The sequence below is a fragment of the Tamandua tetradactyla genome, chromosome 9 (genome assembly GCF_023851605.1).
Source record: "Tamandua tetradactyla isolate mTamTet1 chromosome 9, mTamTet1.pri, whole genome shotgun sequence".
Classification (NCBI taxonomy): domain Eukaryota; kingdom Metazoa; phylum Chordata; class Mammalia; order Pilosa; family Myrmecophagidae; genus Tamandua; species Tamandua tetradactyla.
The window spans coordinates 85,553,840-85,569,277 of record NC_135335.1 but is presented as its reverse complement, the minus strand read 5'-3'; the positions used below and the strand labels follow the sequence as shown (position 1 = coordinate 85,569,277).

The window sequence follows — 15,438 nt, the reverse complement described above, 5'->3', positions numbered from 1 at the left end:
CACATTCTGTATACTTCAGAGCATAGACTAGCTACAGGGCCACAGAAATTGTCCTCCTAATTTCCTATCACCCTATGTATAATTTTAATCTGATGCTTAAGGAACCATGTAGTTATCTTATGCTTTTTGTTTTCATAGTCAAAATTCAGACTTTTTATAATCTTGATTTTTTTCCTTTGAGTCTATAAACTATGGCCCCATAAAATAAAAGACAATAGGAAAGTAAGCATACTTTTTTTTCCCTCCCTTTGCAACAGCATCCAAATATACCAGGGCTAATAATAGGACTGAAAGGGACCGAATAGAGCTCCTCCAAGATGCAGAACCTCTGGATTTTAATGCAGAAACATTTACTGATGATCCTCTTGAATCTGAATCAGGAAGGTAAGTTCCAGCTTTGTCGTGTGGGTTCTAGCATTCCACTGATATTTTAATAATATACTGACTTGACTAGGTTGAAAACTAGTGACAAATAAACATTAAGAAAGTGTCCTCTTTACTAATATAGAAAGCATATTAAGCAACCTTTGGTACCTTTATATAATTCCTAACACTTTTATATTTAAAAAATTTTGCAGCATCCAGTGATGATAATTGAAATTGGCACCTTCATTCACTCATTGATGATAGTTTAAATTGGTACCTTCATACACTACTACTGGAATTATAAATAAGAAAGAAGAATTGAAATAGATAAGAATCATAACATTTGTATGTCTATTTCTGACAGTCCCATTTATGAAGTTTCTCATCATCTTTTAACAAGAACTCCATAGCTCTTTCTGGATGCTAGGCACTGTTGTAAGCACTTTAAAAATAATGTCGGGGCGGGCCGCGGTGGCTCAGCGGGCAAGAGTGCTTGCCTGCCATGCCGGAGGACCCCGGTTCGATTCCCGGCCCCAGCCCATGTAAAAAACAAACAAACAAACAAAATATAATAAAATAAGAAAATGTTTAAAGATGTTTCCCTTTCTTCCTCCCTTCCTTCCTTTCATCCTTCCTTCCTTCTCTGTCTAAAAAAAAAAAAAAAAAAAAAAAAAAAAAAATAATGTCTTATTTTATAGTTGTAAATCCAATTGTATTTGAATCCCAGAGGACCTAGGCAACTTGCTCAAAGTCACACAGTTTGTAAATGGTAAAGTCAGGCATTCAAACTCCAGGATTCTAGAGTCTGTGCTTTTATCCACTACACTACAAGGAAATAATTAAACAAAAGCAAAATATCACCTTCATGAAGACTGTGCTACAGATAGCAAAGAGCTAGAATATTCCATTTATATTCTACAGCTGGAGAATGGTTATTAAATAAAGTTCTTTAGTGTGTCATACACATTTGATATACCTTACTGTCTCGGGAATGTTTCTAAAATAATTGATGATTGATTTATTATTAAGTAAATCCCTTTGGAATAATATCCATGGAGGGTAGGTTTCTGCTTTCAGCTACTGAATAGATTTCACAGTGCTAGCAAATTATGTAGCTACTTTATTTTAATATTTACTTTCTTCTTTCTCTTTTTTTATTTTTGAAGCCTCAGATCATTTTTTTATGTCTGTCTTTCAGGTATCAGCCTGGTGGGCGGTATCTCTCAATGTCTCGCAGCAGAATATTTGATGATGTCTAAAATCTGAAAGAATTTGTGGAATAACAGATATCAGTTCAGTTTTTATGAAACTTGTGTGCCCTAGAATTTACTCTGTACTCTGGGTGAAAAGTGTCAGGATCACAAAAAAGGCACTGAGAATTAATTACATCTTAGTAATAATAGTTTCTGTATTGTTCATTGACTAGAATATCATCTTTTCTAACAGGATTTATTACATTACATTCTCTGCCTTAGAAGTCTAATTACAGTGGAAGGATTTAACTCATTATAAAAGATCAGTGTACGTAGAGAACATGTAAGTTCAGTTTGGTTTAGATTAATTTTTTTCAAGGAAGTCATTTTTAAAGGTCTAAAAATACTGTGAGTCATAACTAAATAATATAGTACAATTTTATTTGTGATTTATATTCTAAAGAATATGTTAGCTCTCTTCTTCCCAAAGAAATATTTGAATGAAGATCTCAATAACCATATTCACAAAACGTGTTTTAAAGCAAGGCTTACTTATCTTTCATACGTGAATGTAGAAAGCGCTTTTTCAACTTTGTATTCAAATTAGTGAGGTTATTGCATGCATTAGAAAGCTCTTTATCAACTCTGTATTCAAAATAATGAGGTTATTGCATGTATAATTGATTATACTTCAATTGATGTCAGTATCTTGAACATATACACTGTAATCAGGTATTATGTATTATTCTTTCAGTCTTTAGTAGTAACTGGAAATTTTTTATGCCTTTGGTATTGCTTTGTAAAAGATTTTCATTTCAGAGGGAATGTTCACCTTTATCATTTTTTCTGTTTTTGTTTGTTTTGTTTTTTTTTTGCATGGGCAGGCACCGGGAATCAAACCTGGGTCTCTGGCATGGCAGGCGAGAACTCTGCCACTGAGCCACCATTGCCTACCTACACCTTTATCATTTATTTAGCATGTTGATTTTTGTCCATCATTCTATTCAAGGAGAATCCTAAGCATTCCTGGTAAACAGTTTTCTTAATATATAGCCAAAGAGTCCCACAAAATTCTCTTAATGTTTAACAGTGCCTGTTTATGCTTTTATAAAAAGAATATCTGATTATACAAAGGGAAAAGTGAATCCATTTATTAGTATTACTAACACATAAATTATAGTTTATAGAAAACAGAAAGCGAATTAGAATGGAAATGTGTAATAATAACTTAATGGTTAAACGTGCTTAATATTTTAAATAATTTCTTTAATGTTTGGGTTTAAACCAAAGTCAGGTATTATGTTTTTTGTTTGTTTTGGGTTGGTTGATTTCTTTTTTTTTCTGGGTGCATTGGCTGGGAATCGAACCTGGGAGGTATTATATATGGTTTAAAGCACCAGTGTTTTATTTTAAGCAAACATGTTTGGGCATAACATGCTTGTAGAATCTTTATATCCCCAAAGTATTTGGAGTTCTTAACAAATACATGATAAATTAGATAACAATACTTGAGCTTGACTGGACAGTTCCAATTTAACACCTGTGTCCTATTCAATTAATAGTGCTCACTAATTAGATTCTCAAGTGTCCCGATTTGAAGATGAATTATATAGTCATCCTAATGATATGATTATATGTTTACTTGAAGGTAATAATCTTTTCCAAAATCATAAATTTGAAAATTTTATTTTCCTCTTTAATTAGTGTTATCATGTGATTTTTATAAGAAACATTTCCATATAGATATTGAAAAGAAAAGGTTATTATCATTATTATCTGATATCTTCAGTTCTTATTATGCTCTTTGAGCTTAAATCCCTATAATTATCAATGAATAGATTTACTTCCTGAATTGAAAGTCATAGAGACTGCTCATTTAAATATGCATACTTTTACAGCCTTTTGTTGGCTGTAAAGTGTGGTTCAGAACGGTAGGCCAGGTGCAGTGATATTTAATGTTGTTTGTAACCTTATGACTGACTCATTGGAAACCTTGGATAAATCACAGAACCTTTCAGTGCCTCAATTTCTTCATTCGCAAAATGAAGATGATATTTGCTGTCTACCTACTTGATCTACCTCACAGAAATATTGTGAGGGTGTTGAGTTGAGGTTTGTATATTAGAGTTTTAAAAGACAAAAAAAAAGTCACTAGCCATGCTAATTTTCTTAGAAGTACTTAAAGGTGTCGGATGAAGAAATGATCATCCCAGAAAGGGGTCCGGTTTTTTCTAATTCTAGAGAAACTTACAAGTCCCCAAATCACTCTGAATAATTCATCAAAAGTCCTGTGAAAATAGTGTTGTTTTAATTATTTGGTCTTTGGATTTACTTGGGAAATTTTTCCTTAGGCATAATATTACTTCTCATTAGGTATCATTATGAAACTCAGATACTATTGTAGATTTAGAAGCAGAGAAGAGATTTTCCAGTTAATTTTATGACCAGTTATTTTAATGCCCTAATATAAATTCATAGGATGTGTAAGGGAACTTTCCTTCATTATTAACTTTTTTATGATTATAATTGAAGTATGTATATTCCTTCACAAAAAGTGTTGATTCCTTTATAACTTTTGAGTTATTCCCAAAATAATTTTTTTGCTTGTTTCACTGATCCAGAATATTCCGTCTTTTACAGAGTTTTGTCTTACAGAATTTTATATACAATTATACAGGAAGGTCCAATTAATAAACTGTTCTTTGAAAGGTTATCTGTTGATCTTTTAGAGATCAGTGGTATATTGTAGCTCAGAAGGCAGTGATTTAGATCCTGAAGATGGAGCATTTATTGCTGGAGAACTGAGTTTTTCTGTTTTGAGATGCTTATTGAAATGTAATGACATCTATTACAAAACAATATTACTAAATTCATATACTTTACATGCAAAGTACATTTGAAGAATTATTAGTGGCACTTACCTTTTAATGTCTTTCTTACATCATAAATAATAGATTAGAGTTTTCTAAGTTATTTTTCTAAGTAAATGTTAGGTAAATATTCAGTAGGCCAATAATTCACAATAACCATTGCAGAAAATAGTAATTAATAATCTTAATTTCATGAATCACCTATAAGTTGTAATTAACTCCTTTTTTTCCTATGCCAGCAACTTATTAACAATAGAGCATTTTGGTTAAAAAAAGTTCTTAAAATAAGAAAGTACACACCTAATTAGAATTTGTTCTCCATGATTACAAGGACTTTGGTATAATTTCATTGCACAAGAGGTCTGAATTTCACAAAAGTGAACATTTAAGATTTTCCCTCTATAAAGAATAGATGGAAATTTGACAATACAAATGTTCAAAAAGAAATGCTACTAGTTGAGTTTTTTCTTGGATGTATGTATCCAAACTATTTCATTAGATTATCACTTCTATATCTAAGTTGGACATTTACTGAAACATAAATAGGGAAATCAAATTTGTTTTTTTAAAGTATATTTTAGCATTCTAACAAAGGAATTTCATTTGTTTACAGTAGCAAACTTTTTTTTTAACTTTAATAGATTCAGAGAATGTTTTTGACAGCTTATTGATTACCATATCAAAGGAAAAAATCCACAGCTGTAATTCACACTGTTCAAGAATGCAGGTTTGTTGTACTCATGGTCTGTGTGGATCATGCCTGAAAATCACAAGGATAAGTGTATTTGCACTAAAAGGCAAAACATGCCCTTGAAAAATCTTAATACACTTAAGTCTCCAAATAGTAATGGATTGTTTTAGTGAATTTTAATTTTTATATTAAAATTTAATATTCTTATTAAATATCAAATAAGTTAACAGATTTAGGGTTTTTAATCTTTCCTTTCTTCCTCCATCCCTCCCTCATGGCTTTTATACCTTCTTTCTTTCCTGAGTCCTCTTTACAGAATGACTTTTAATATGTTGACAGAGTTTTCTTTGTTTTGTGGACACAGTTGTTTTTGATGATGACTAAAATTAAAAGGAACTAGTTCTAATTATGACTCCCACTACTTGAAATAGCAGTATTGTACCTAAAGTAGTGAAACAGATTTTTTCTAGACAGCTAAGCTGCATCTGAATGTAAATGTGAAGTATGCTGACTTAGAATGTTGTTTTTTAGGTCACTAAGACGAGAATGTCTGCAAAATTAATTACTTTCAGTGTAATTTTTTTCATAAATATTGGATTATGAAATAAAAGGATGGAAAGGAATTCTAATAACAGTTATCAGAATTTTCCTTAAGAGAGGTTAGAACAATACAAGAGAACTACAGGTAGCCTTCCAAATATAAATTTCCTCTCTGTTTGGTGCTCCTTTCCAACTCAGTGACTTTTTCTTGCCCCAGACTTGGAATATCAAGCAGTGTTATCTTCTGCCTAACTGGTGAAGACCAGGCTCTATGATCCATCTCCCGTAGTAGAATAGGCACTGGTCCAGCCCCATCCTCAAGCTACCACTATTTAGCAGTGAGAATATTCCTCATCTCTTATTCCTTCCATGCTTTGCCTGGTTTTCCTAAAAGTTTTTCAAAAGATTTGTCCATTGAGGTTCGTTGAGACCTTGTTGTGATTTTCAATTTCTTAGACTTGGTTAATAAAGAAAGAATATTGGCATATTCCTTATTTTTAACACTGCTTGTGGGGGAATTTACCTTTTTTTTTTCTCTGAAAAATCTTCTCTTTTCTAGTTATCGTCATCTCAAATCTTGTTGTAAGAGGAGAATTTTACTGTGCTTAGTGCAAAAGGGTAGAAAGAGTAATTTACTATGGCAGACATGTAAAGTCATAATTTATTAAACTGAATGTATAACACCATTTAGAGTTGATATTGTTGACATAAATCTTAACCTAGTCAGTTGTGTTGTAGTTCTCAAAAGAATGCTGGCTAGCATCTTCCCTATTTTGTATGCCAAGTTGTAGGGGAGAGACTGTATTTTTTTTTAAAGCAATCCAATGGATTTGTTTTTGTCCATATTTTGAAAACAATTTGGATTTTTCTCACTTTAGAAGGTAGAGAATATGTGAACCTGTCTTTTAAATTATTGTAATCTAATATATATTTATAAATTATAACACTGACAAGAACAAAAGAGCTCTAATATTGATGTTGTGACTGCCTGATATTTAATTTTTATAGACTGTTTTCATAGGAAACTAATTGTAGTATTGCTTTTAAGTAGCTAAGAAAAAATCTTTCTCAAATAAGTTCTGCCCAGACATTTTTCCTTAGGGCAATATTCTAAAGTTGAATAATCTGGTGTGAATTTGAGATATTCCTACAATTCTTCTGTAACATTCACATGTACCAGTATGCAAGCAAAGTGTACCAGTATGCAAGCAAAGTGTACCAAAAGCCTAATTTCTGTGTTGTTACAGTATTTGTTATTTTGCCTTTATCTAATTGAGTGGATTAGGTAAAATAGAAGATATAAATCTTTACAAATGTGCATTTAATCATAATTTTTCAAAAATGTTAACTGGTTAATTTTGGTGCATGATGCCAAATTTTTCTTTGATTACTACCTGATATTTAGTGACAGATGTTTTCTCATATGACTAGTGGGTTGGAGATTTAATTATTTTTCTCTGTAGAGTCTCACAACATTTTCAAATATGTATTAAGAAAAAGCTGCAGAGTGCTACCCATCATTGTGTTAGCATCTTTGGCCTTGTCTAAGCATTATTTTCTTCCGGTTTGGTTTTGACAAGCTCTTAGACTTGCAGTTACTTTGTAGTATTTTTAACTTATTGTGATGAATTTTTTGAAATGTTTGATTAGCTGTTAAAATATGGGAAATTATAGTTTTGCATGAAATAAAAAAAGTTTTCACAAGTTAGTGAAAAAATTGCTGATTTATTTATGCTTTTTACTTCGTACTATCTTTGAGATAAATCTTTTATGAAAGGGGGTTTAAGGGTAGTTCATTGGTAGAATTCTCACCTGTGATGTGGGAGGCCTGGGTTTAACTCCCAGCCCGTGCACTTCCCAACCAACCAAACAAAAATTCAACAAATGATACTGCAATAAGGGGATACTTACATGGAAAAAAACTAATGAAATGTGACCTCTTCTATACAGCATACAAAAAAAAATTTATAATAATTTTGGGCATTTTTTGTTTGCAAATATATTAGCAAATACTACAAGAAGTTAAGAGAAATAAATACGTAGACTTTACGTTCCATATTATTTTATCTTGTATTTATAATTAAAAGTAATTTTAGCTATACCTAAACCAGATTTAGGTAAACCAAACTATTAACTTCTGTACACCCTTTTGCATCTATTCTTTGAGAGTTTTCTGATGAGAAAGAGAATTAGTCAAAATTACTAGATAATCAAGCTATAGAGTACTAGAAGAAAATGACCTTTTGTTTCTGCCAGGCTTTATGGTTCAGAAATTACTGTGGCAGAAGTGGCAAAAATGATGAGAAAGTATGACTACCCCGTAATCTACCTAGCTTTCAAAATAACATAACTTTCTTGTCTTTAAGAAATAAGAATAAAGTTATTTCCACAATAAAGGTAGCCAATAGGAAATCCTGGAAATGGATATACTTTCTATCATACACACTTAAATAGCTGAAGATATTAGGTGGCCTTATCAGTAAACCAAGTGTATGTGACTAAGAAATTAGAAAGAGAATTAGTCAAAATTACTACATTCTCTACTCACTGAGGTTACGGTTTAACTGTACAGTTAAAGAGAAGTTTTAGGAAAAACCCATGGCGAGCATCATGCTCAATGGTGAAAGACTGAAAGCTTCCCCCTTCAGATAGGTAATGAGATAAGGATGCCCTCTGTCACTACTATTATTCAACATTATACTAGAAGTTCTAGCTAGAGCAATCAAACAGGAAAAAAATAAAAGGCATCCAAATTGGAAAAGAAGAAGTAAAATTTTCATTATTTGCAGTTGACATACTAGAAAAATCCTGAGAAGTCTACAACAAAATTACTTGAGCTAATAAATTCACCAAGAGGGTGGAATATAAAATTGTGCAAAAATCCGTAATGTTTCTATACACAAGCAATGACCTAACTGAGGAGTCAATTGAGGAAAAAATACTGTTCAAAATAACTAAAAGAATCAAGTTATCTAAGAATGAACTTAACTAGGGATGTAAGGGGCTTGTACACAGAAACTACGTAACATTGCTATAAGAAATCAAAGAGCTCTAAATAGGTGGAAAGACATTCCCTGCTTATGGGTTTCTACCCAAACTGAATTACAGATTCAATGCAGTACCAATCAAAATTCCAACAACCTACTTTGAAGACTTGGAAAAACTAGTTGCCAAATTCATCAGGAAGACCCTGAATAGCTAAAAGCATCCTGAAAAAAAAAGAACGGGATGGGAGGATTAGCGCTTCCTGATTTTAAAACTTACTTTAAAGCCACAGTGGTCAAAACAGCATGGCAGTGGCATGAAGAAGTATTGACCAACGGAATCAAATTAAGAGTGCAGAAATAGACCACCAAATCCGTGGTCACCTGATCTTTCACAAGGCCCTCAAATCCAAAATAGTGAGACAAAATAGTCTTTTCAGTAAATAGGCATTAGAGAACAATATCAATAGCCAAAAGAATGAAAAAGGATCCTTAACCTTACACCCTATACAAAAATTAAAGTGGGTCAAACACCTAAATATAACAACCAATGCCATAAAGATCCTAGAAGAAAATGTAGGGAAACATCTTCAAGACCTAGTAATAGGAGGTAGCTTCCTAAACTTGACACCCAAAGCACAAGCAACAAAAGAAGGATAAATGGGAACTCCTCAAAATCAAATGCCTTGGTCCCCAAGACTGTCAAAAAGGTTAAGAGGCAGCCAACGCACAAGGGGAGAAAATATTTGGAAATCACACATCAGATAAAGGTTTCATATCCTATATATGTTAGGACATCATACAAATAAAAAACAAAAGAGCAAACAACCCGGTTATAAAATGGACCAAACATATGAATAGGCATTTTTCTGAAGAGTAAGTACAGGTGTCTATAAAGCACATGAAGAGATGCTCATTTTCATCAGCTATAAGGAAAATGCAGATCAAGACTACAATGAGATACCACCTCACATCTATAAGAATGGCTGCTATTAAACAAACGGGAAACTACAAATGTTGGAGAAGACGTGGAGAAATTAGGACACAGGCACTGCTGGTGGGAATGTATAAATGGTACAGCTGCTATGGAATACAGTCTGGCAGTTCCTCAGAAAACTAAATATCGAGTTGTCCTATGACCTGGCAATACCACTACTCAATATATACCCAGAAGAGCTGAAAGGAGTGACACAGAGAGACATTTGCACACTGATGTTCATAGCAGCATTACTCAAAAACGATAGAAACAATCCAAATGCCCGTTAACAGACAAGTGGATTAACAAAGTATGGTATATATATATATGATGGACTATTAAGTAGCAGTAAGATTAAATGACGTCCTGAAGCACATGGCAAGATGGATGAGCTTTGAAGATATGATGCTGAGTGAAATAAGCCAGACATAAAAGGATAGATACTGTATGATTCCACTTTTATGACCATGGTAAAGATAAAATCAGAAGGTTATAATGCAGAATATAGGGGACCTAGAGATACATGGAAGCTAGAGATGGGTGAATGGTTAGCTGATGAGGTTGAACTTAAATGTAAAGGAATAGATAAGAAGTGAAGATGGTTCACTAGTGAGTCTATAAGTGATATTACCAATTGAAGGTGAACATGATTGAAAGGGGGTGTTAAGACCAATGTGTCCTAAAAATTAACGTTACAAATACAAATAAGTTCTTGTATGAACTACTGCAAAGGTATGGATCTCATTCAAAGAGTGTATAATTTCAGGGTGTAGGTGGAAAACTGCTATTGCATGTTATGGGCTATATTTAACAAGAAGACATCTACAGTACCAAAGCAATACCAGGGGTAGATAATGGATGGAGGGCCAAGAATTACGGAGAGGTTTGGATTTTCTATTTGGTGAGGGTGTGTTCTAGTTTGCTAGCTGCCGGAATGCAATATACCAGAAATGGAACGGCTTTTAACAAGGGGAATTTAATAAGTTGCAAGTTTACAGTTCTAAGGCCGAGAAAATGTCCCAATTACAACAAGTCTAAAGAAATGTCCAATCTAAGACATCCATCCAGGGAAAGATACCTTGGTTCAAGAAGGCTGATATAGTTCAGGGTTTCTCTCTCAAGTGAGAAGGCACATGGTGAACACAGTCAGGGCTTCTCTCTCAGCTGGAAGGGCACATGGCGAACATGGCATCATCTGCTAGCTTTCTCTCCTGGCTTCCTATTTCATGAAGCTCCCCGGGAGGTGTCTTCCTTCTTCATCTCCAAAGGTCGCTGGCTGGTGGACTCTCTGCTTTGTAGTGTTGCTCTCTCTGAATCTCTCATTCTCCAAAATGTTTCCTCTTTTATAGGACTTCAGAAACTAATCAAGACCCACTCAAATGGGTGCAGACATGTCATCCCCTAATCCAGTTTAACAACCATTCTTAACTAAATCACATCAACCAGGGAGATGATCTCATTACAGTTTCAAATATACAGTATTGAATAGAGATTATTCTACCTTTATGAAATGGGATTTATATTAAAACATGACTTTTCTTAGGGGGCATACTTCCTTTCAGACCAGCACAGGGTGTGTTTATTGGTTATCTTTCTCTTGGTAACAATGAAATTATTTAAAATTGAGAGTTTTGATGCAGTGTTGGCTTTGGATGTTATACATGTTGTCCAATGAATGGAGGTGACTGAAAGATGCACTCACTGAGAAGTAGATTGGTGAACGGTAGTGTCTTCATATTATCAAATATCGTGCTGCTATAAAAAGGAACAAAGTTGTGAGGCATGCAACATTGTGTATGAAACTGTAGGACATTTGGTGAGGCAATATAAACCAGAAACAAAAGAGCAAATATTGTAGTCTCATTTAGAAAATGCTTTTAAGAAAATGGGCCTAGATTGTAAGATCTTAGAGCAGTCACATTTAGTTCAGAGTGTTAATTGTTTTTTCTGAATTTTGAGAGGCTGTTTTATATATGTATAAACAGGTACTAAGAGATGAGAATGAAGCTGATCAGGTTGGGATTAAGTAATTCAGAATACAAAAGCAAGGTAGACATTCTCTATATTTTAGAAAATCATCTACTCTTTGAGACCAAAGGAAGAAAGGGTTTTTTTGTTTGTTTGTTTGTCCAGAACCAAAATTTTTTGTAGCACATAATCTAACTGAACCTGTCTGGATGAGTCATTTAAATAATCCAAACACAGGGAACCCAGAATAAGAATGAGACCCGTTAATCCTGTATAGTTTAACATAATGCCTGGATACATTCCAGAGTGTATTAAACAGATAATAAAAAAGTATTGGACATTCACCCCCAGCCCATGTAGGCACAACGCTGACCCGCTGCCCTGAGCTCTGCACATGCGCATAAAGGGCCCTGTGCCCTAGACCAGTGCATACCAGGGCCCCACCCAAAAAGCCTGTGCACCTGCACAGTCACATCCTCCCCACCATTGGGTACCCACACTCACAAGCAACAGTGTAGCATCCCCAACCTGTGCCTATACCTGAGCTGCAACTCATCACTGCACTGTTGTGCCCTGCCCCACACCCTGCATACTGCTCCACATCCATCCCACAAATACAAGGCTTTAGACTACTGAAGGAAATAACTTCCAAAGTAAGCCAATCAAGATATTTGCATGCCACAAAGACAGCAGAGGATTACTAAGCATATCATTATGAAGACAGATATAGTCCAGCCTAGTGACCAAATTAAAACACCAGAGGAGACACAGACATTGGAACAACTAATCAAAGATGTTCATATAACTCTACTAAATAAAATAAATGGGATGGCTAATGACATAAAGGAGATCAAGAAGACACTAGAAGAGCATAAAAAGGAATTTGAAAGAATACACAGAAAAATAGCAGATATTACAGGGATTAAGGATGTGGTAGACCAAATAAGAAACATACTAGAGACATGCAACAACGGGTTTGAAGAGACAAAAGAAAGAGTAAGCAAACTAGAGGACAGGACAACTGATTTCGAACACTCAAAACAGCAAATAGCAAAAAAAGATGAAAAATTTTGAATTAGATTTCAGGGAAATGATGGACAAAACAAAGTACATAATTACAAGTATCATTGGTGTCCCAGAAGGAGAAGAGAAGAGTAAAGGGCTAGGAAGATTAGTTAAGAATATAATGGAAATTCCCAGCCCATATAAAGCACACAAATATGCAAGTCAAAGAATCTCAATGAACTCCCAATAGAATAAATCCAAATAGACCTTCCCTAAGCACATACTAATCAGTCTGTCAGATGTTGAAGAGAAGCAGAAAATCCTGAAAGCAGCAAGAGAAAAACAGTCTATTCCATACAGAGTAACCACATAAGACTGACTTCAGACTATTCGACTGGCACTATGGAGGGCAGAAGACAGTGGTATGATATATTTAAGATCCTGAAAGAAAAACTTCCAGTCAAGAATTCTGTACCCAGACAAATTGTTCTTCATAACTGAGGGAAAGATTAAAATTTTCACAGACAAGTCCTGAAAGAATTTGTCAACAAGGGAATGGCTCTACAAGAAATACTAAAGGAAGTTCTGCCAGTTGAAAAAAAGAGACAGGAGAGGGAGATCTGGAGGAAGGCACAGAATTGAAGAGTAGCAGTAAGGATAACTTAAAGGATAAAAAGAGAAAGAGGGAAAAGAATATATAAATCTTACAAATAAAATCCAAAAGACAATATGGTGGATTCAATAAATGCCTTTTCAGTAATAACTTTGAATGTTAATGGACTAAACTTGCCAATTAAAAATAGATTGGCAGAATTGATTAAGAAATATAATCCACATATATGCTGTTTACAAGAGACTCATCTTAGACACAAGATACAAATAGATTGAAAGTGAAAGGATGGAAAAAGATGTTCCACACAAGTTGTAACCAAAGGAAGGCAGGAGTAGCTATACTAATATTGGACAAAATAGACTTTAAATGTAGAAGACATCATAAGAGACAAAGAAGGACACTATATATTAATAAAAGGGACAATTCACCAAAAAGAAAACACAGTATTGGCAAAGTCCCTTGAGAGGTGGGAGAGAATATATGGAACTATTAAATTTTACCACTGGGGAAACCCCTGATTCTGTGTCAAACATTAGGGACATTCAACTCAATAGGCCAAGACCTTGATTCTGATGCTTACTCTTGTGAAGTTTATATATGTAGTGGAGAAGCTTAGCCTACCTATAAGTATGCCTAAGAGTTACTTCTAGAGGACCTCTTTTATTGCTCAGATGTGGCCTTTCTCTCTCTAAGCACAACTCTGCAACTGAAATCATTGCCTTCCCACTGCATGAGACATGGCATCCAGAGGTGAAAGTCTCCCTGGCGGTGTGGGAGATGACTCCAGGGATGAGCCTGGCCCTGGCACTATAGAATCTACAATGCTATCCTGACCAAAAGAGGGAAAAGAAGTATAATAAATAAGGTATCAGTGATTGAGAGAGTTCAAATAGAGTAAAGAGGCTACTCTGGAGGTCACTCTTATGCATGCTTCAGTTAGACATTGCTACCTATCATAACTTGCCAACCCTCAACCAAAACCATCCCAGCCAATCCTAAAGAACAACTAGGGAGCTATATAAGATTTTACAAATGTTCCATGCACTAGGGTAACTTTCCAGAAACCTACAATCACCAGATGAGTCCCCAGACCAGATAAGTCCTGAAATACAGAGGGGCCAGCCTCTCCAGAACATCAACTAATTCCATCCCCCTATCCCATATTATTGACAGCCCCTTCCAACATGAAAACGTAAGAATGGGCATAGCCCAAATATACCTAAATAGTGGGAAAAAGATCAAAGTTGATGGTGGAATTATATAGAGAAGATAGGGTTTAACTACTGAGTATGATGGTTGAATCATATTGATATTTTTTCTAGTCCCCAGTATCTTAGAGCAGCTAAAAGTAAAACCCTAAAATTGTGGAATTGTAACCCATACCAAACTCTGAAATCTGTTCTACAATTAATTGTGATAGGTTTGAAATTTATTGCTTTTTTGTAAATATGCTATTTTTCACAAAAAGAAAATTATATTGTTATGATAAATGCACAGCTATATGATGATATTATGAACCACTGATTGTAAACTTTGGGTACGTGGTATGTGAATATAATATATATCAGTAAAAATTAAATTTGAATAAAAGAAGAAATTTTGAGTCTCTGACACATTGCCTCCAGCTAAAGAAAAATATATAGCTCTTTGCTTATATTTAGACATTTCTAATTCATCTCTATATCTCTAAAGCCTAACTATGCCTTGCATTAAGTATTTTCTGAATAAAAGGGCTAAAAGGGGACACAGAAGCTATAATGTGGAATAGTATGAAAAAAGTAATGTAAGTAGTCATATTTATATCTCTTGACCTCTCCTTTTGCAAAAATCATATGCCAGAGAGTTCATGTCCAGTAAGAACATGATGCTTTACCCTGTATATCGCTGTGATGAGTTCAAGGGGAACTTATTGTTTAAGTTGATTTTGATCAAGGTGTTAACTGAAACTTAATTTTTAAAAATAAATGTTAAGACTGAAGATAAATGTTCCAAGTATTTGTAATTAAAACTGGTATGGGCCACAGACACAATTTTGACATTTTTGGAACAATTCATAGTTACAATGGTATTTATTTAGGTCAGTTTGTTTTTTTATTCTTGGTCAGAGTTTTTTAAATAATAATTGCACAAATAAAAACTTTCTTTTTACAAATATACTAGGTTCTCTCAATGAAACATAAAATCTATCAAAACATGGATCTTCAGAGTTCTTAAATCTGAGCAATTGCACTC

At 34.1% G+C, this 15,438-nt stretch overlaps 1 protein-coding gene across 2 annotated transcripts in view; it reads left to right on the top strand.

Moving 5' to 3' along the window:
• The window catches only part of LMBRD2 (LMBR1 domain containing 2), an 89,774-nt gene extending 74,521 nt beyond the window's left edge, over positions 1 to 15,253 (top strand). For both annotated transcript variants that reach the window (XM_077116972.1, XM_077116973.1), the window contains 2 exons: positions 258 to 384; positions 1,565 to 15,253. In XM_077116972.1, the coding sequence (XP_076973087.1) occupies positions 258 to 384; positions 1,565 to 1,625 (188 nt within the window). In that variant the 3' untranslated portion in view covers positions 1,626 to 15,253. The remainder of the gene's footprint in view (positions 1 to 257; positions 385 to 1,564) is intronic.
• Positions 15,254 to 15,438: the final 185 nt, after the last annotated feature.